The 21,958-nt window shown below is 36.6% G+C and overlaps 1 protein-coding gene across 1 annotated transcript; it reads left to right on the plus strand.

Moving 5' to 3' along the window:
* The first annotated feature begins 5,648 nt into the window (after positions 1–5,648).
* Positions 5,649–21,375, plus strand: LOC137948706 (spindle and kinetochore-associated protein 1 homolog). The gene is made up of 9 exons (XM_068794854.1): positions 5,649–5,894; positions 5,968–6,092; positions 6,190–6,299; positions 6,373–6,451; positions 8,123–8,190; positions 20,063–20,168; positions 20,270–20,299; positions 20,414–20,527; positions 21,157–21,375. The coding sequence occupies exons 1-9, from the start codon at positions 5,798–5,800 to the stop codon at positions 21,232–21,234; spliced, it is 807 nt and encodes a 268-aa protein (XP_068650955.1). The 5' UTR covers positions 5,649–5,797; the 3' UTR covers positions 21,235–21,375.
* Positions 21,376–21,958: the final 583 nt, after the last annotated feature.

Here is a 21,958-nt window from a genome sequence, read left to right on the forward strand (position 1 = left end):
AGTTCCTCTTCAGGTTTTAAAACCTAATTGTAAAATGTTTGATGTGGTTCATCGTGTTTTTGGCTACACTTATTTTGTTCACATTTTTGGAACTTTAGTCGATAAGTTGTCACCTCGGTCTATCAAATGTGTCTTTCTAGGCTACACTCATCGACAAAAAGGGTACAAATGTTATGACCCTATTCGACGAAAGACATATGTGTCAATTGATGCGACTTTCTTTGAGCATACTCCATATTTTGCATCATCTAGTGAGCTTCTTATTTCTTCTGAAGTCTTCTTTGGATAGTCCAGTTCCTTTCACTATTTTGGATGTTCTAGCTCCATCAGGTTCTTCTCCACCTCTTCGTGTCTACAACCATTGTCCTTGAGCTCCTATTGTGCGTCCAGCAGATACCCCTACATTCTCATGATCAGCCATCTTCATCTTTGCCTATTAGATTTGGACTAGCCAATTAGTCTATAGAAAGGTAAACGGTCTTGTATTTCTTATCCAATCTCAAAATATGTATCTCTTGAATTTTTGTCCCCATCATTTAAATCCTCTGTTATGTCCTTGTCTACTTCTCATTTGGTGTAAGATGTTTTGTGTTCTTTAGTGTAGAAACAAGCTATGGATGATGAAATGAGTGTTTTGATATCTCGAGGACCTTGACATCTATGTGATCCACTGATAGGGCAACTATTGTGGGGTGTCGTTGAGTTTATTCCATAAAATATAATGTTGATGGCTTTATTGAACGACACAAGACACGACTGGTGGTAAAGGGTTATACACAGACCTTCAGTCTTGATGTGTTTGAGACATTTTCCCTTCTCGACTTTCTTTGGTACGTATCTTAATCTTTGTGGTAGTTAATAGAGGTTGGTCTATCTTTCACGTTGATGTGAAAAACATTTTTCTGTATGGTGATTTACACGAGGAAGTTTATATGGAGTAACCTCCTGAGTATGTTGCTCAGGGGGAGATAGGGAAGGCATGTCAGCTACAAAAGGCCGTTAATGGACTTAAACAGAGTCCATGGGCGTGGATTGAGAAGTTTAGCACTGCAGTAATGCATTTTGGGTTCTACAGAAGCCATTGTAATCATTCCATGTTCCTACTCAAGAGGAAGACAGGCATAGTTATTTTGGTGGTCTATGTAGATGATATTATTCTATTTTGGGATGATCTTGAAGGCAATATAGAGATTAAACAGTACCTGGCCACATATTTTCAGACGAAAGTTTTGGGCTCCCTCAAGTACTTCCTTGGCATTGAAATTGCTCGTGGCAAGTAAGGAATTGTTCTCTCTCAGAGAAAATATATAATAGATATGTTGCAGGAGTATGGTTTGTTGGGTGTTAAATTAGAAGACACTCTCATGGAAGTCATCCATAATCTTCATGACACTTAGAGTCCTACCCTCAAGGACATAACACAATACTGACACTTGGTAGGTAAATTGATTTATGCTATAGTTACTAGGCCAAATATATCCTATGTCGTACCAGTTGTGAGTCAGTTCATGAAAAATCCTCAGAAAGTGCATTTAGAAGTTGTCTAGAGGATTTTAAAGTATTTGAAGGGTGCACCTGGAAAAGGTCTGTTGTATACTCAGAATGGAAAGATTCAGTACTTGAAAATTCTTATGTAGATTATGTTGGGTGTAAGATGGATAAATGGTCTACGTCAGGCTACTTTTGTTTTGTTGTAGGTAACCTGGTAAGCAGGAAAAGTAAAAAATAGACAGTGGTGGCTAGGCCTAGTGCAGAGGCCGAATATCGAGCAATGACTCACACAGTTAGTAAGTTTAAGTGAATTAAGTTTGTTCTTCTTGAATTTGGTTTCCATTTACCAGATCCTATGGTTATGAAGTGTGATAATCATGTTGTCATCTTCATTGCAAGCAACTTATAATCCACGAGAGAACTAAACATATAGAAGTTGATTCCCACTTTATTAGAGATGCAGTTATGCAAGGAAAGCTGATAACTCCATATGTGAAATTTTTAGACCAATTGGGAGATGTGTTTACCAAGCCATTGGGAAGACGTGAACATGTGTCCTTCTGTGACAAGCTGGGGTTGTTTGATATCTACTCTTCACCTTGAGGAGGAGTGTTAAAATATCAGTTCAAGGGTATTTCAGTCATTTTTTACATTATGTTTTTATCTTATATGATGTTTGTTAGATAGACAATGTGTTCATACGCCTATGGTTCAATTTTCGTTCAATTTAGAGATGTATTTTAGGGTATTTTTGTCTTTTTTGTAAGCTTCATTGATGCTTCAGCTTTGGTTGCTCTTCTCCAAGTTCTTCTCCTGCCTTATTTCTCTTATTTTCTCCCCCAAATCTCTTATTTTTCAAGATCAAACAATGATTTTCAGTTAGAACTGAAGACTTTTGAACTCACAATAAGGAAGCTCATTCAGATGGTCTTTATATTATTTTTCTCTTCACTTTGGGAACAACAGCTGATGAACAATTATACAGAACAAGTTGAGCAAGATTACCGGAATATCTGCCTTCATGCCAATACATGTCACTCCATTGTGCTCATATCCAGTAAGTCTTGCGGACACCTCTTCAGGTGCAAGGCTCACTTCCTCAGACACCAATAAGTAGAACCTCTTATATGTAACATTCCAATGAAAGCATAAATTTTAAAATAAAAGCAACTAAGACATATTAAAGAGCCTCCCATATCACTCTGTACACTATATTTTTGCTCAAAAGGAACTACATGGAATGCATTGCTTCGTGAATATAATTACATTTGCTCAAAAGGAAGAGAAAAGAAAGCATAACTTCATCATTATAGTAGCAGTTTTGAATTTGCACATCAGAAATAGCGGCATACATGAATCATCAACACTCAAAAATGGTAACACTGTTAAAAACAGTCCTAACCATGTTGACCATGGTAAACACATATCCTTTCTGCAGTTACTGAAGGCTGACCAAGCCGTGTAATAAAGTTATTTTCTGCCATTTTGTTCTGATATTGAGAATCTAATAGAAACTCTTCTTTAGTTCAGAATGGATTAGTAGTGAGACAGTAATTAACTAGAGACAGAATAATTCTTCTGGAAATTGATGTCTGCACGGCTAATCTTTTTAGCTGTCCCAAACTTCATAATTTCCCTAAAGTGTGAACTAGTGAATCATCAAAATGTATATATGACACATGTATTTTTTTTATGACAATGAGAAGAGAGAAATTTTGATATAATGACACAATCACTGACATTACACCCAGGAATTTTGATACTTATATACTAATGTTTTCTCTTGCCATGTGCTGTTAGCTGTTGACAGGAGGAGACGACTTTTATCTAAAATTTTTTGAACAACCGAAAATTTTAATAAAAAGAAAAATGATCACTGAGATTGCTCAATCTTTCATAGACTTAATGGATGGGGTTTCAAGTGTTTTTTTTTTTTTTTATTTGAATGTTGATTCCAGACAATACCATTGGTTAGCTATGAACCCAAGACCTCACACTAGAAAGCACCCTATATGGCCATTGAACCAAAGGGGTTTCAAGTGTTCTAAAACAGGTGATTTGTTCTGTTCTCTTCTTGTTGGACAAGTTGGACCTGATCACAGCTGTTTACTAGAGACAACATGCCCTGGCCCAATGTGCTATTGCTGTGGCCAGCGTTGCAGACAAGTCCATCACTTCTTCTATGTCATGTGATGAATAATTGTGAAGATATGAACCAAGTAGTGAGGGATCAGATTGAAAACTAATCTTTTCTTGAAAAACTAACAAATTGACATACCATCAAGTTTAATAGTCGTACCTGACATGATGGAAAAATGTTTCAAAGAACCACACTATTTGAGAGAGAAACAGCTTGTATTCCTCAGTAAACTCCAGTTATTATAGATCTGCCATACTTCTTAGATAAGTGCCAATGGATGAGTGTGTGAAGAAAACTAGTTGCCTTATAAGCAACATAGAAACATCTTGAATGATTGCAGTTGACTGTAATTAATATGCTCTTCTTGGCAATCAGTTTAGAGTAAATTTTACTTCAATTATAGCTAGACGGTTAGTTGAACATATATATTAATATCTTTAAAGAATGCAATGGAAGAAAAATCCTCTCATTTGCATGGATATAGCGAGGAAGTGGCTAGAAAAGGATAGGGGCTCAGACACTAACATAGTGGAGAATTTATGTAGCTGATCCCGATATAGTTGAGATAAGGCTCAGAGTATGAGGATGAGGATGGTGATGATGATGAATAATTTGATAAAGCAGAGGATCTTCTGGTACTGGTCAATGACAATTGATAACCGGGAAACAAACACTTAAATTCATGAATTGTGCAAACATCCTTTTCAATGATCACTAAAGGATTTAATGGTCGTTGAAATGCCATGAATCTTGTCTATAAACCACTAAAATTTTAATGGGGTTTCCAAATGGGCCTTTGTGCTTTTCAAATACATCAGAAAGATTTAACAAAAAGTCCTTCCAAAATGAGGTACTACGTTTTCTTCTCTTTCATTTGGTTCATCTGAATTCTGAAGAATTGAGGCAAAAAAATGGAAACTTATTTCACATGAGAAAGGGATTATACTTGTTGATTACTGCTAAAACCTCCTACAATAAGTTCGAGGGGAGAAAAATTATTTGTTTCTACATAGTTTGTATATTTTGCAACTATATTTTGCACAGGCATCTATAGCGTCTGTGGGCAGTGTCACATGCTTATACGAAAAGAATAATTGAACATATTATTCTGCAAAACAACTTAACTTTGATTTCAGGAAACAAAGCACTTGCAGTTAAATCTCTTTTTCGGTATCTTACCATTGTTAAGTGAGTAGAGAGAGCTTTTCACGTTTTCAGCATTCAGTCGAGCTGCGTACTGAAACAAAGAACCACAAGTGTGAGACAATTGACTAAGTCAGTTCCAACAACAAATTTTATATGAAAAAAGACACGCGGTTATTGCCTGAATAACAATGATATAGTACTTCGAATTATTACGATCGCTGCAGTCAGTCACGCAAGCATGGGCCTGTCTATTTTACCTGCACAGGAAAAGCAAAGAAATTCATAACCATGATTAGAGGCCCCAACCATCTTTGACGTCACAAATACTGAACAGAAAAAACTGACAAGCACATGCACAATTAGCAAGTAGACCACTTATGCACTAAAGCTGTTTGATAGAATTACTAGGAAAAGAGTAAATAGCAAGAACCTATACCATTACAATGCTCTTGCAGAGATGGTCGATGATAGAAGTCTCTTCTGTATTCAAGGGGCCGGTCGTAGTAATTAGAGGGGACACTCTTGAATAAAAAATCTCGAACTCCACCAGCTTTAAGTATGGTTGATAGGCGCGATTCTGTGCTATCGCTGTTGCAGACATTGTCAGATTGGCGATGAGAAGAGAGTTTCTGAGGCCAAAGAGAGCGTTCGAGTTCAGCTATTCGTTGGAGTATACGTTTCTGCCTCTCTTCCAGCTCCCCCAATGAATCCATGAATATCTCCTGCTCTCTTCCCCCAGACGCGCGAGTCATATTTCTACATCGGCTCAGTGAAAGGCTACTTCTACCCGCAGGCCCACTGCGACTACAATCGATGGCTGATTCTTCTTTCAGCCAAATGTGATTCACATATTTTCAAGTTCATGTGGACCCAGACGACAATACGCTACAGACGCGGACGGCAGACTCGCAGGGACCTGCCACTTCAAAAGGCCATCGTGCATCATTTCCCGCTAAAATGCGCGCGAAATTCTGGTAACTCGAGCAGGGAGAAACTGGAAAGGGAGCGTCGGCGCTCGAGATGGATGTGAAGCAAGCTGGTGCTTCTTTCGATTCTCTCATAGCTTCCTTCAATGATCGGATTCTCGAGCTCCAAGAGCTCGTCATTGCCCGCAACAGTAAGACTTTGAGAATTTTTTCAAACGTCACTTCTCCCAAATATTATCGTTTGATTCCCAATGATTCTATCAGTGTATCCTCCGGCGGCGGTTACGGATCTCTCGGCCATTGATACTGCAGTGAGGACTCTGGAGTATCAGATTCAAGCAATTAAAGACCGGGTTCAAGAAGAAATGGAAGCCATTCCGAAAGCGAAAGTAGGACCTCTCCAGGGTTTCTGCTTATAGTTTTCTATTTTATCTTTTTATGAAGTTTTTAATCATTAATCAACTGATTTTCTACTTGTTGATTCAGAAACTCATTGAGCTGTCAACGCGCCAGCAAAAGAAATTGGAGCATATGATTGCTTATCTGCCGTCTGACTTGCATGAAAGTGTAGCGGCCTCAAATCATAATACTTATCGGTAAGTTAGGGCCACGCATGTTGAACTTCAGATTTATTTGTGCTTGTTCACATTTTTATATCTATTGGTTCAGTTTGCTGCAGCAACTGCCTACGCAGAATCCTCCAACTGTGTCTTCACATGTTGAGGCAGAGCCATCAGTGTTGCCTAAGGTAGGAGGAGTAACAGCGTAAACTTTATGCTTCTGAAGTTTCTGGTGTTTAATCATGCGAAGTTCTTATCATTTTAAATTATTAATTGGCCATATTTGTTATGGGCCATTAGTTGGTAAGTTTATCATCTATAAAGCTTTGTTCTTATGGTTTGCTTTGCGAACCTTTGTAACACTCCAAAAAACAATGAGAGAATGGGGAGAAAAGAAAATTATTTAAGGGCAAAAAAAATTTCTCCTCAAAGTTGGTCAAGTTGTTTGACAGCAACGGAAATCTTGATAAGAAGTAGCTGGCTTTAACTTGAAACCATGCTGCAGGAGTTGCCAGAGGTGATCATATGAAGGAAAATGTTTTTAAAGCAACTCAAAATATGCAAGTGAGAAAAGATTAGAGTAAACTTGTCTGTTTCTGCTTTTAAAAGTCGAGAGGTTGTCCATTAGAAGTTTGAAGTTGTCTTGTACAGAACAACCACAGGCCAGACAAAATTGCTTTTCATCAGAATTTTGAACCCAAATATTTATCTTTAGATTTGGCGCAAGACACTTTTTTGTGCTCATGGGTTCAAGTTTGACTTTCAAGAGTGCTTCCCTTGATTAAAATTCTATGGCTTTTCAAGGAAGAGAAATATTTAATTCTTGAGACTGAACTTTTTTAAAAAAAGATGCAAAATATAGAAATCAAGAAACAAAAAATTGGAGATTCTGGAAGAACTACTCCTGCAAATTATAGATAGACTACCATAGTTACATACCATAGACTACCATTCCATCAGAACTGCAGATGTTCTCTTTTACTGTGCATTAACTTGGTCATTTTGCAAGCTGCAAAAAGGCAATGGACAAGCCTGAAGGGGATTGGACTAGCTGATTCCAAGAAGCCACTCTTCTTTTTCTTGTTTGTTTGGACTTTGTTGTGTCAGTTACATGAATTCTCCTCCACCATCCTCTTATCTCTACTTGTAGTTGTTCTCATCTAAATCAAAATAAATATCTTGCAGAAATAAAAACCTACTAGCATATAAAAATCCGGTAGAAGCTCTGAAAATCAACTAATAACCTGTAACAGGCATAATTTAATAAAGGTCTGGATTACTTAGACATAGTTAAGTAATCGGGTCACGCTAGAACTTGTATCCATTGTTAGTGGGAATAGTCTCACATTGACAAGTATTTAGAAAAATTCTATCATTATTAGTTGGGAAATGACCTCCTAACATTGCTAGTCATTTTGGGATGGACCTAAATCCAACCTTAATATGGTATCAGAGTAGGACATCTGTTTTGTTGGGCTTAATTTGTGCCTATTTAGTTTGGTCCCCGTTTATATTGTCCACGTCATAGATCTATTGTCAGTTTGTGTACACTTGGAAATGAGGGAGAGTGTTTATGGAATAGTCCCACATAGATAAGTGTTAAAAAAGTCCTAAAAAAATCCTATGGTTATTGGTTGAAAAATGACCTTTTTTCTTAACTTGGTTAGTCACTTTGGGATAAACTTGGACCCAACTTTAACTTCCATATTTACCTGCAAGTTAGGACAAACAAGAATTTGGTATTTTTTAATTTTTTTATTATGTTAGAATTAAATGGATAACAGAAATGGAAAGAAGAAAGAAGTAAATAGACATATTGATTGGTGATAATAGATCTTGGATTTTCACTTTGGTTGCAGGGGAAAAAAGGACGGGGTCCTGCACCTTGTTGGCATGTTACTGCTGAAGAGTTTGATTCATTGTCATCGTGAGTGCATATTTGTTTTGAATCTTCTACTTAGAAGTTTCTAGTGTTGCTAGTAAGGAACTCAATCAATTAACCATTCAGCATGATAATCAACTATTCATCTGATTTTTTTATTTGATTAGTTGATTGCTATGTGATTCAATGCTATCTTCATTTTCATGCTTCAGAGGTTGAAACTCTTTTCATCGTTTGAATATTTTGGGTCCAAAGAGATAGAAATTTTGTAAAGGATAACTTTTAGGACTAGCAAATCCCCTTAATTGCATTCATGTTAGAAAATCAGCTGAAGGGTAGTTTCGTTATTTTATATTAGCTGTAATTTCTAGAGTAGACATGATATTGGTCAGCATGTTTAGAACTACATATTGTTCAAATTTGGTGTAATTTGTGTTTGTATATTAGGAGATATAAGGGTTTAAGTTAAATGTAAGTAAATAGGGGCATATTTGTTATTGTCTCTTACTTAAGCAAAGAGTCTCTTCTCTCATTCATTTTCCTTTTCTTCTCTCTCAATTTCTCTCTCTACAATTTTCATATTTCTCCTTTTCTTCATGGTATCAGAGCAGTAGATGTTGGGTACAAACATCATCTTCCATCTTCTTTCTTCTTTAAAGCCACAAGTTTAAGAAAGGGGGTTCTTTGAGGTTTGTGCATGACTAGTTTCCAAAAATGAGTCTTTTTCTCCTTTTCTACCAAGATTGTTGGCTTCTGCTGCATTTAAGTGCAGCCTAATGCTGAGATAGATTCCTAGAGGAATTTTCTAACTTGATACCGCGCCATTCTGCTGGTGCGTAGCCCAATACTGGGGCTTTCTGAGTGCGTCTTCCACTGGTAAGGTGATGTCAACCCTACTTTTGGTTGATTTGTGATATTCATTGTTTGAAATTATATATTGTAGTTGAGATTGAATTGAATTTGGTTTATTTCACGGTTGTGTATAAAAACCCTAATTTTCTAGTGGGACCCACATACCCTAGACACCTATCTTGTGATTGAAGCTTTGTTGGTTTTATTATAACTATCAGTTGATACTTATGGTTGATTCCAGTGAGGTATATACCCCATCAAGGGAAGTAGGGAATTTTTATGGAAAAGATACTGAAAAAATGTGAAACTTAGAGAGAGAGAGAGAGAAGAGAAAAGGAGGCAGAAGCTCTGAATGAGCTGCACGACCCCCCAATGCTATTTATTAGGTTTAGATAACAAATTACAAAAAATGACAAAAGTGCCCCTCTTACATAAAAATCACTTAATCCCTTATAACTCCCATGTTACTCCTATAAATATAAAATTTGTACATAAGACTAAATCAAACATGCTGAACAAGGTAGTGCCATCATATAAAATATCCAATCTAGTAAAATGACTAAAATACCCTTGAGCTAATTTTCTTACACTCCTCAAGTTGGAGCATATATATATATATATCCATGAGGGCCAGCTTGTCACAGAAGGTCATGAATTCACACTTTTCTAATGCCTGGGTAAAAACATCTCCAAGTTGATCAGCTGATCGAGCATACGGAGTGTTCACTTCTTTCTTCATCACAACATCTCTGACAAAATGCAATCCACCTTTTTGTGTTTTATTCTCTTATGAAAAATTGGATTATTGGCAATAAAAATAGTGGCCTGGTTATAACAAAACATAATCATGACTTCCTTTTGATGAAGGCCTAACTCCCTAGATACCGATCTCACCTATATGAGCTTGCTAATAGTATGTGTTATAGCTCTATATTCCGTTTCTGCACTGGATCATTCTACTTCTTACTCTTCAAGCTAATTAAGTTGCCACCCAAAAAGACAATAGCCTGTAGTTGATTTTCTATCTAGCTTTGGCCCGACGTAGTCTGCATCAACCTCAATTTTCAAGTGACCATTATTTTTAAAGAAAAGACCTTTCCCTGGTGCTCCCTTGAGATATCTCAAGATTCTCTAAGTTGCTTCGAGATAGATCTTCCAAGGGTGTTTCATAAATTGGTTTACTACACTCACTACAAAAGATATATCAGGGTATGTAACAGTGGCATATATGAGTTTCCCAACCAGCCTCTTATTCAATGTGTTATCATTCAATTCTACACTTTGGTATCTTGTAGATCATGTCCAACTTCCATCAGAGTATCTACTGGTTTAACTCCCAATAGTACATACTCATGTAGCATATCAACTATATACTTCCTTTGAGATAACCCCAATCTTTCTTTGCTTCTTGCAACTTCAACACCCAAAAAATATTTCAATGCCCCCAAATCTTTAGTTTGGATGTGAGTTGCAAGTAACCTTTTAACTTCTTCAATTCCAAGGGTATCACTACCAAACAATATAATATCATCCACATATACAAGCAAAACTATGATCTCCATAGGCCTTTTCATGACAAACAACAAATGATCACAGTGGCTCTTAGAGAAGCCCATAGGCATCACTACTTGGCTAAAATTTTCAAACCAAACACCAAGGCTTTGTTTTAGGCCATACATTGCTTTCTGGAGTTTGCATACCTTGTGCATCCCCCTGAGCAACATATCTCGGAGGTTGCTCCATGTACACTTATTTTTCAAGGTCATCATACAGGAAACCATTCTTTATGTCTAACTGGCATAAGGGCCACCCCTAAGTAACAACAATAGATACCAGAATGCGTATTGAGGACAGTCGAGCAACTGGAGAAAAGGTTTCAAATATATCTACACCATAAGTTTGTGTGTATCTTTTGGCCACCAAGCGAGCTTTATACATTTGACTGTATATACGTATCTACAGCCAACCACTTTAGCACCTGAAGGTAACTCACACAACTGCTAGGTTCCTTGCTCTAATAGAATAACCATCTCAACATCCATGACTTGCTGCTATTGTGGAGAGAACATAGCATCCTGCACTGAAGAAAAAATAATGCAAACAAAAATAGACAATGCAAACTTTTAGTAGTTGTCAGACATTTGATCATTTGGCACAAAATGAGACTACAAATGACGAGTACCTTTCTGAACACCTTTCCGAACACCTTTCCTTAAAACAATGGGTAGGTGTAGATCACTTACCTCAGGATCCTAAGACGAAGATGAGTCATGGTCTGGCATGAGAGAGGAGGTCGTGGGCCAAGAACGATGCATCTGTCGATGTTGATATACCTGCAAGGGTTTCTCAACAATGGTATTGGGCGTAGGTCCAAGAAAATCATCAAGCAGTAAGGAAATAACCGACTTAGAAACTGGGGAAGAAGATGGTACATCAATAGAAGTAGTAGACTAAAAAAAGGGAGTATCCTCAAAGAATGGGACATTTGCGGATACAAATGTTTTTCTAGTAGATGGACAAAAATACTTGTATCTCTTTTGTGTACGAGAATACCCAAGAAAGACACACTTAACTACATGAGGCGATAACTTATCTTTGGATGATCCTAGAACATAAGTAAAACAAACACATCCAAAGACACGAGGAGAAACTTAAAATAATGGAGTTGAAGGCAACGAGAATTTGAATAGGAATTTTACCTTGACACATGAAGGCATTTTATTGATCAAGTAACATGCAATAAACACTGCATCACCCCAATAGTGCTCAGGAATCTTCATATGCAACATCATAGTGCGAGCTACTTCTAGTAGATGTCGATTTTTACGCTCTACGACTCTATTTTGTTGTAGAGTAAACACACGTGAGGTCTGATGAATGATCCCTTGATTTTGACAAAAAATATCAAACTTATGATTCACAAATTCAAGTCCATTGTCAGTAGGAAAAATATGAATGGAAACCGAAAACTGATTCTTTATTTCATGGTAAAAAAGTTTGAATACATCAAATGCTACAAACTTCTCCCGAAGGAGGTAGACCCATGTACACCTACTAAAATCATCAACGATGAAATAAAGTACCTAAAACCAAACAAACTAGTTACAAGACAAGGACCCCAAACATCTGAATTGTTAAGGAATAGTCCCACATAGATTAGTGAGTACAAAGATCTTGAGTTTATTAGTTGGGAAAGAGGTTTCCTAAGTTGGTTATTCATTTTGGGATAGGCCTTGGAACCAACTTAACATGGTATCAGAGCAGGTACTCATATGTGGGCTTGCACCTAAAAACTATCTACTTGTAGAGCCACAAAAGAGGGCCTACACCTAAACTATCCACTTGTAGAGACACAAAAGAGGGCCTACACCTAAAACTGCCTACTCCTAAAATTATCCACTTGTAGAGCCACAAAATCCAAAGAAACTTGCTCAAGACTTGTGTTACTAAATTTAGATTCTATACTATTGATCAATTAGGTCATTACTAAATTATCTTCTACCACCCAATCTTCAGTAACAGGTATCGGGGGATCATCATTTATATATTTTGCTATTCTTCTGGCCCTCAAATACATCAAAACTGATCTAGACCAGTTTACATAATTCGATCCATTCAATCGGATTATAGTTATCTGAATAGACTGAGAGAATTTCACATCTGAGCTCTCAGCAATCCTTTGGACAGCAACCCGTGTGCTGGAATCAGTCAATAAATATCACCAAACACCACAATTCAGTACACTAGAGTGATAATTAACCAAAGGGAAGCACTTCCCCCAAATTTCAATATTTGCGTAGTCAAGTGGACCCCACACCGAATTCAATTAGGGCAATGCAGCACCCAATTCATTCAATTTAAAACCAATAGTGATCAATTCCATCAATTGAGACCATAAATCAATGAAAGAATGACCTAATTGCAAAAAATCATGATGGCGTAGGCTCTATGGATGATGACACAAGCATTAACTTGACGATGCAGACAAATTTGAGAAATTTCCTCAAATTGGGATCATTAAACACTTCTAAGTCCCAACATTCAGTCAAATAGAAGCAGTAATCATTAGCCAATAGGCTAAGATAGGCAGAAAAAGGGAAAAAATGAAAATTTTACCCTACCAGTCCAAAAATGTGGGGAAAACCTTCAAGGAGATTGCTAAAAGTGGAGAGAAGATAACTGACTTGTCTTATGATATGAGATTGGAAAGGAGCTTCGGTGATGTTTGCTCAACTGACACGACTCGCACTGAAAGGTAAGACTATAAGAAAATTCTAGAAAGACTTGTATCAGCTTTGTCAGTGAAGGGTGACCTAATCTTAAATGCCACTGGAATTGGGTAGCAGATGTATGAAGCGCGTGTAATGTATTATCTGGTAGGTGAGACTCCAATTAATACAAACTATCTCTCTCATGCATGGAATCAATTGTCCTCTTCGTCATGAGGTCCTAAAATAGACAATAAGTAGGATAAAACGTCAGAGAACAATTCGTAGACTTAGTTAACTGGCTTACTGACAACAAATTTAAGGAAAGATTAGGAACTAGTAAAGTAGATTGAGGAAACAAGAAGGATGCAAAGATAACAGTACCAACACCCTGAATTGAGGAAACAAACCCACCAACTAATTTTACTTTTTTTATATGTGATGACTCTTTCATGTTAGAAAACAAAGATGACATACCAGACATGTGAGCAGTAGCTTCAGAATCAATAATCCGGGTTGGAGAAAAAGACACATGAAGAGTGGACACACCTGAAGTGAGCAAAGTAGCAGTAGGAGTACAAGAATGAACCATGGATGTCGAAGATGAACCAACTGATAACTGAGCAAGGCGCTGCATAATCTATTGTTGTTGCTGAAATAGTTGTTGTACCTCATCAACTCCCCTGAAGGGACAGAAGCAACAACCTCTAATACTGTTCCATTGGTTTCATGACTGGTATAGTTTTGCCTAGGCAGGTTTTCCAAATTTTATTGAACACCTATCAGAGTAATGGTTAGTTCGTCCACAGTGGACACACTTACTTTCGGACTTACCATCACCTCTGCCAACCTCTACCTGAATTATCTCTACTTCTACCTCTTCCAAAACCTATCCGGCCTCGAGATGAGTCTGTTGGGCTAGAACTAAGGCCCAAAGTATCTAGTGCAGTAACAGCTATCACCTTGCCCCCTTTTTCTTTTATGAATTTGCGTCTTAATGCTGTCTTCCTTTGCCCTTCAAGAACATTCTCACTAATCTGGCCCAATTGAGATAATTCAGTCTTGTCAACTTTTCAAAAGTCATAATCGCAACATCTTTACCATCAAATCCACCCTTCTCTCTGGATTGTACATAAACTTCACCCAAATCAGCCATAGAATAAGTATAAAGTAGCTACAATATTCAATTTCAATACCCAAACACTTTTGCAAATTCCAATGATGTGGGCCCTACTTTGTAAAAATTAAGGTTAGGGTAGGAATGAGATGTGCAAAAGTAGTATGTGCTCAAATCAACACCATATAGCTATTAGATAGAAAATCTTTCAAGGATAGCCGACAATTAGGGCTGACATCAACATACAGGCTGATGACGTAGGCACTAGTCTATGGATAATTGATGCACATCCCAAGATCACTAAAAAATAAACCTTTTTAGGGCAATCAAAGCATGAATAATCCTTCAAATGATGATAGAGCCAGTAACCCTAAGGTTATGGTAGAAGAAAAAGGAAAATTTTTGAATTTTTACCAACCAATCACGAGGAGATTTGAAAAACCATGCTCTTGTGAAATCGTTTGGATAAAAGGAGTTTTATTGGCTAAAATGCACTCCTAACAACGATCACCACTCTGATACCATGAAAAAATGTGAAACTTAAAGAGAGAGAGAGAGAGAGAGAGAGAGAGAGAGAGAGAGCTACGTTGGTGGTCATGCATGACCCCCAATGTTATTTATTAGGTTTAGATAAAAAATTACAAAAAACGATAAAAATGTTCCTCTTACATTAAAATCACTTATTCCCTTATAACTCCCATTCTACTCTTCCTATGAATATAAAAATTTGTACATAGACTAAATCAAACATGCTGAACAAGATAGTGCCATAATATAAAATATCCAATAATGTAAAATGACCAAAATACCCTTTAGCTGATTTTCTCATAGATACCACTACAGTAACTTTTAAAAAATTGAATGGGCAAAACTATCTTAGTTGTAATAAATCAGTATAGGTGTATTTAAAGGCCAAGTGAAAATGAAAATATATCAGAGATGATCCCCCTATGCTCATGAATGATGATTAGGAGGCAGAAGACTATCAGGCTATGACCTGGATAGTAAACAATGTTCATTTCAAATTGAGGAATCAAATTATAAATTATGAGACCATAAAAGAGATGTGGATGTCCCTGGAATCCTAGTATGCACAAGAGAGCAATATTTCGAGTGTATGCATTATATATCAATTTTTCAGTCTCAAAAGAGGTAACAAACCTGTTACAAAGTATTATAGTGAATTTCTTAGGGTGTGGCAGGAGATAAATGCATATCATCCGTTTACTACTAATGAAAGGGAATTAAGAAAGCAACAAAGCCAATTGCGGGTTGCTAATTTTATTAATGGTCTGGATTTAGATTTTGATGGAGTGAAGGCACAATTACTTGCTTCAGATTATGTACCTACCTTATCTACTTCATTCAAAAAAATCACACGTGCTGAAATTACTATTGTACCCAGAGGTGGTAAAGGAGTTAAAATGGTTGATACTTCTGCACTTAATATTTATAGTTTCATAGAATCTTCTAGAGGTCGTGGTAGTATCAGTAGAGGCAAAGGTAGAGATGGACTTGAACAAGGTCACGGTCGAGCTAATGGTAAATTTGAGAGGAAATGTAATCATTGTGGCAGATCAAACCACTTCTCAAACAAGTGCTAGATCAAGTGTGGTGAGCCAGCATAGGCAAACTTGACCATTCATGAGAACAGTGAAACTCCTACTGAGGTGGTAAGCAATATTATACTAGGATTATCTGATGAAATGCACCAACTACTACAAAAACTACTTCTCAATTTCCTCTTCCTCAGCATCTGTGGCTCAATCTTCTACTCCTACAGCCACACTGGCTAGTTCAAGTACGTCTGCTCTGCTTGTGCATCCTTCATCTACTTGGGTTCTTGACTCAAGTGCTACTACCCACATGCCAGATATATCATCTTTGTTCTCTAAGTTAAAAATCTTTTATGACTAAGCATGTCAAATTGGCTGATGGATCCATATCCTCAGTTTAAGGAATGGGTACATCAGTTCCATCTTCCTTCATCTCACCTTAGTCTGTATTGTTTGTTCCAAAGTTCCCTCTATATCTATTCTCCATTAGTCAACTTACGAAGTCCATGAATTTTTTGATAACATTCTATCTTTCTTATTGTGTTTTCCTAGGATCTCGCAACGAAAAGAACGATTGGTTCCGCAAGTGAGAGAGGCAAACTATACTATCTGGAGAGCCACTCAAATCATTCATTACAAGCGTTGCATTTTGAAGTCTCACATTTATAGTGGCATCTAAGGTTTGGTCATCCTTCACCTGCAAAGTTGGTTCAACTTTTTCTTGCATTTCCTTCTAGTATTTTGTTTTAGTGTGATTCCTGTCAACTGGGCAAGTATCACTAGACACCTATTCCATTAAGTCAATCCAGAAGCAGTCGCTTATTTGACATTATTCATTCTGATTTTTGCGGTCCTTGTATTGTACTTAGTATTTTTGGTTATAAGTACTTTCTTTCATTTATTGATGACTTTAGTCGATGTGCTTGGGTGCATCTCCTATAATGAAATAAAAAATCAGTTTGATACATTCTCTTCATGTACTTTGCACTGACAATGGTCTAGAATTTATGAATCAAAAGTTTGATTTATTTTGTCAAAATCAAGGGATCATACATCAATCTTCTTGTGTTTTTACTCCATAACAGAATGGAGTGTTGTTTGGAAGTCACACGTACTATGATGATACACATGAATGTCCCCGAGTCATATTTGAGGTGTTGTGATTCTTATTGGTTGCTTCTTCATCAATAGAATGCCTTCCTCAGTCCTTGAAGGAAAAATTCCTTTACAGGTGTTGATGCAATCTGACACCTTGTTTTCATTGTCTCCTCAAGTTTTTGGATACGTTTGTTCTACAAATGTTTTTGGTCTTTCTAGGGATATCCTCATGCAATAAATGTATTTTCTTGGAGTGTTCTCATACTAGGAAGGGATAAAAATGCTTTTGTACTTCTCCTAAGAAGACATTTGTATCTATAGATGTGAATTTTTTTTTAGAATACTCCGTTCTTTCCTTCTCCTACCACAAATGCACCTCTATCTTTTATAGGCACAAAGATTTTTATCCTTATTTCTGTGGAGGATGTTCCTATTCCTTCGTCTGATGCCACTACAGGTATATTATAGCAACATGTGACTCAACATCAGACTCTAGGTCCTTTTCTCGCATGGTATCATGAATCCTCCTTGCCTATTGATCCTAAGGTAAGTGACTTACACCTTCCTATTGCACTTGGGAAAGGTGTGTGTGTAAAGGTACACGGTATCCACTTTCTCATTTTGTTTCCTTTTATTCACTGTCAAACTGTTACAAACAATTTGCTTTGTCACTATCTTCTTGCACTATTCCTTCTTCTATGCAAGATGTTATCTTATCTTCTTAGTGGAAGCAGGCCATGGATGTTGAGATAGGAGTCTTTCTAGATAGAGGCACCTGGGTGTTATGTGACTTACCTCCTCGTGCTACAATGGTTGGATGTCACTGGGTGTATATTGTGAAGTATAAGGCAGATGGCTGTATAGAGAGGTACAAGGCAAGGTTAGTTTCCTTTGATTCCCTAGTTGCTAGAGTATCATCTATATGGATTGATCTCTATAGCTATGAATCAAGGGTAGTTATTATCTCAAATAGACATTAAAAATGTCTTCTTGTATAGAGACCTGAATGAAGAAGTTTATATGGAGCAACTTCCTGGATATGTTGTTTAGGGGGAGATGAGCAAGGTATATAGACTCAAGAAGGCAATATATAGTCTCAAACCTCAGGTGTGGTTTGAGAAATTCAGTTAGATAGTTATGTCTATCGACTTCTCTAGAAGTCATTGTGACCATTCCCTTTTTATCATGAAATGTCAGTCTGATATTGTGATTTTGCTACTATATATTGATGATATTATCTTATCTGGCAATGATGGGAAAAACATTGAAGGGGTTAAGCACTTTTGGCCAAAATTTTTTCAGACTAAAGACTTGGGACCCTTGAAATATTTTCTAGGTATTGAAATGACTAGAAACAAGGCTGGTCTGGTATTGACTCAAAGGAAGTATGTCACAGATATGTTGCAAGAATATGACTTATTGGGTGCTAAACCAATGGACATCCCTATGGAGGTCTGGCATGACCTTCATAATGAACAGAGTGAGGAGCTTAAGGACAAGACAATGCATCGCCATTTAGTTAGCAAACACATATATCCCATAGTTACTCATCTTGACATCTCATTTATTGTTAGTGTTATCAGCCAATTTATGGATTGCCCATGGAAGGTTCACCTGGAGGCTACACAAAGAATATTGAGGTTTTTGAAATGGTTATCTAGAAAAGGACTATTCTTTAGATCTTAGGATCATTGAAAATAACAGTCTTTTCAAATGTTGACTATGCAAGTCAAAACTTTACAAAAAGTTTACCACAGGCTATTGTGTGTTCTTGGGGGTTAATCTGGTCAACTGAAAGAGTAAAAAGCAAAATTTTAGTGCCAGATCAAGTGTTGACGCTGAGTATAGAGGAATGACTCATACCGTTAGTGAGTTGATGTAGGTGAGATATGTGCTCAAAGAATTTAACCTACAGAAAGATGAACCTATGACTATGTACAGTGACAACCAAACAACCATATTGATTGCTGGAAATCCAGTGTTCTACGAGAGAATTAAGCATATTGAAGTGGATCGTCACTTCATCCGAGATGCGGTAATGAAGCAGTAAGTTGTCACTCCCTATGTAAGGTTTGGTGACCAAGTGGCAAATATGTTTACTAAATCATTGGGTAAATGTAACTTGAATCTTTCTGTGGCAAGCTAGGACTCACGGATATACACGCTTTAGCTTGCGGGAGTGTTAGAAAATCAGATGAAGGGAAGTTTTATCATTTTACATTAGCTGTAATCTCCTGAGTAAATCTTCCTATTGTTCAAATTTGGTGTAATTTGAGTGTGTATATTGAAAGATATAAGGGTTTAAGTGAAATGTATGTAAATAGGGGTTGTAATTGTCTTGTACTTCATTTAAAAAAAAAATTGTCTGATACTTAAGTGAATAAAGAAGATGGGGGTTGTGCATGATCCCAAAGAAGAGTAATTTAGAGATTCTTCTCTCATTCCTTTTCCCTTTCTCCTCTCTCTCAATTTTTCTCTACAATCTTAATATTTCTCATATTTTTCAATTTAATTATGGTTTTTCCAGATATCTGAGTTGATAAAATGTACTTTAGGTTGCTCACAGATGCTTGACTCAAATAGAAGATAAAAGGGTACTGAAGGAGTTTAATCTTATAGGACTTATTGGCTCAAGTACCTAGAATACCATGAAAATCTGGTTGCTCTGCTATGATCTAGATACTTTTTAACCACCTCTCAGTTGATGACCAACACTAGCAAGTGAGTCGGTTTTGATACCTGAGAAGTGATATTGATCTCTCAGACGGTAGGAGTAGCTAAAGAAAGAGAAGAAAGTACGATACCTCCATTTAGCACAATCACTAGATGGTATATCTTACTTTTATAACGTCATGTGAGCTTTAAAGTACTTTGCTAAGAAACTTTTAAGCTTTCTGACTAATTATCTGATCCAATAAGTGCTGGAGTTCATTTTCTTTTTAGTGGAAAAACTATAAGTAGTGAGTGTAAAAATAAGAGCATCATATGATCATTTCCATAATTACCTCCTTCCTCAATTGTTTAAGCATGAGAAATTATTCCAGTTCATTCAAGTGGATATCTGTTCCAAACATCCTCCTTTGCAGTTATATGAGGGGGAGATTGACACTGGAAAAAGTAAATGCTGCTGTGAATGATATGACCACATATGCTGAAGCTAATGCTCAGCTTATTTCAGCCCCCAAAACCAAGGTTGGCCCTGTTTTTAGTTCACTACTTCGTGCCTCTCCTTTCTTCTTAATTTCGGTCTGATAAGTCAGCTAATATGTTCTTATTTGTGCACGCTCCTGAAGATTGGTGAAGATGTTTGGGCAAAAGCTTTGGTAAGTGATTGAACTCAATCTCACCTACGTCAATTTGTTCTATCAAGGTGACCTCTGAGACATTTCTCGAATAAATCTTTTACTAAGCCAAATATTTCCGTGAAAACACTACAGGAACTAAGAGATATTGCAACAAAGGAAGGTGTCAAAGGAAAACATTTTTTTCTTGAAACTGATATGAGAGGATCAACATTGAAGCTTGATAACACTGGGAAAGCAATACTAACTGTAAGTATGCACTTGCTTAGTGCTCATATGCACACTATATAAGTATACGGAATGTTGAAATAAATAAACGACATTTTTTCGTGGAACAAGGATAGGGGTAAATGTTAAATCATAAAAGTCTATACTTTTGTTTGGACTGCACATGAAAAATAAACAAAGAAGACAGACTAGGCAAACATCAGCAGTAGAAATCACCTGTTCCTTGAGAATTCGTTACTTTGTCCCAAGAGCAATACTTTTTGTATCTCTGCTTGATTGAAAATACATCTGCCCCGAGTGAAGGAACAGATATAACTGAACTTCAATTTGAAGGTTGGAATTGATGTTAGGGCTAAACGAATAGTCTCTATTAAGAAGGCTTCCAATTTGAATCTTTACATATCAAATGCTTGAGAATCTACTGCCAATAAGCTGCTTCCCTTACGTGTGAATCCTTTTTCCTCACCAGTGGATGGTGATGTGGTTTTCCCCCGAGTCAGGCTAGTTAAAATGCTGATCTATGTGACACTAACTATCACTTTAAAATTTGAAGTTAATAATAGGTTTAATCTAAAATATGTAATTATTGGAAATGTAGAATCAGTACATTCTGTTTGTTGGTTCTAATTTCCTTCACTTTTGGTTGACAGGTTCTACGGCATCTTGGACGTATCCACGAGAATCGAATCGGGCATCACCGGGTGATGACTCTATCTAGACCCCGGTGATAAGTGCATTCATTGGGATTGCACCTTTGTAGGATACTGAGACAGCCGGATCCTTCGATAATTTGTCTGAACTAGCGGTTTATGAAATTAATGTTTAACAAGGGTACGCAAGAGACTTTTGGCTGAGTAAATGGCTTGATTCTTCTGGCATAATCGGTTTTAGCTTGATTCATGTCTTATAGAATTTGTTGATGATAATTTATTGGGTAAATATTTCTGTCTGTTCATTCGCACGGAAAAAGTCTCTACGAATCACCACCACGAGGGTTAGGGTTCTAAATAGTATATAAGCGGAATAAAATAAACTATTCTATATATCATTCTATTAGTGTTTGGTAAATCAGTATATAGTATTGTCGGCTTATCGAATAGGTTGTTTTATATACTATTTATTTATTTATTAAAAAAATGGTAAAAAGGATAATTGGATAAATAAATAAATGATAATAATAAATAATTTATAAATTTATAAGATTATATAAATTATAAAAAAATCTATTGTGATATACAAATAAGCTTAACAACAAAGTCATTCTAAAGTATAACAAAATCCTTCAAATAATATTAAATAATATTATTTATTCAAATAGAAATTTTCTCAATAACTCTTATATATAATTGGGTATTCGAAGAATGACTTTTATACATTTATGTTTCATTTAATAAAAATAAATTTATAATGGGATAAAATTATTCAAATGCTTAAGTTGGTAAAAAAAAAAAT

Source organism: Aristolochia californica, unplaced genomic scaffold (assembly GCF_029961685.1).
Source record: "Aristolochia californica isolate CCGP_79_NKW_82.1479 unplaced genomic scaffold, dmAriCali1.0.hap1 SCAF_13, whole genome shotgun sequence".
NCBI lineage: Eukaryota > Viridiplantae > Streptophyta > Magnoliopsida > Piperales > Aristolochiaceae > Aristolochia > Aristolochia californica.

Coding starts and splice junctions, on each gene's coding strand:
- LOC137948706 (XM_068794854.1), top strand. CDS start 5,798: ATGGATGTGAAGCAAGCTGGTGCTTCTTTCGATTCTCTCATAGCTTCC. Junction 6,452..8,122: donor AGCCATCAGTGTTGCCTAAG/GTAGGAGGAGTA, acceptor CTTTGGTTGCAG/GGGAAAAAAGGACGGGGTCC. Junction 20,169..20,269: donor TTTCAGCCCCCAAAACCAAG/GTTGGCCCTGTT, acceptor ACGCTCCTGAAG/ATTGGTGAAGATGTTTGGGC.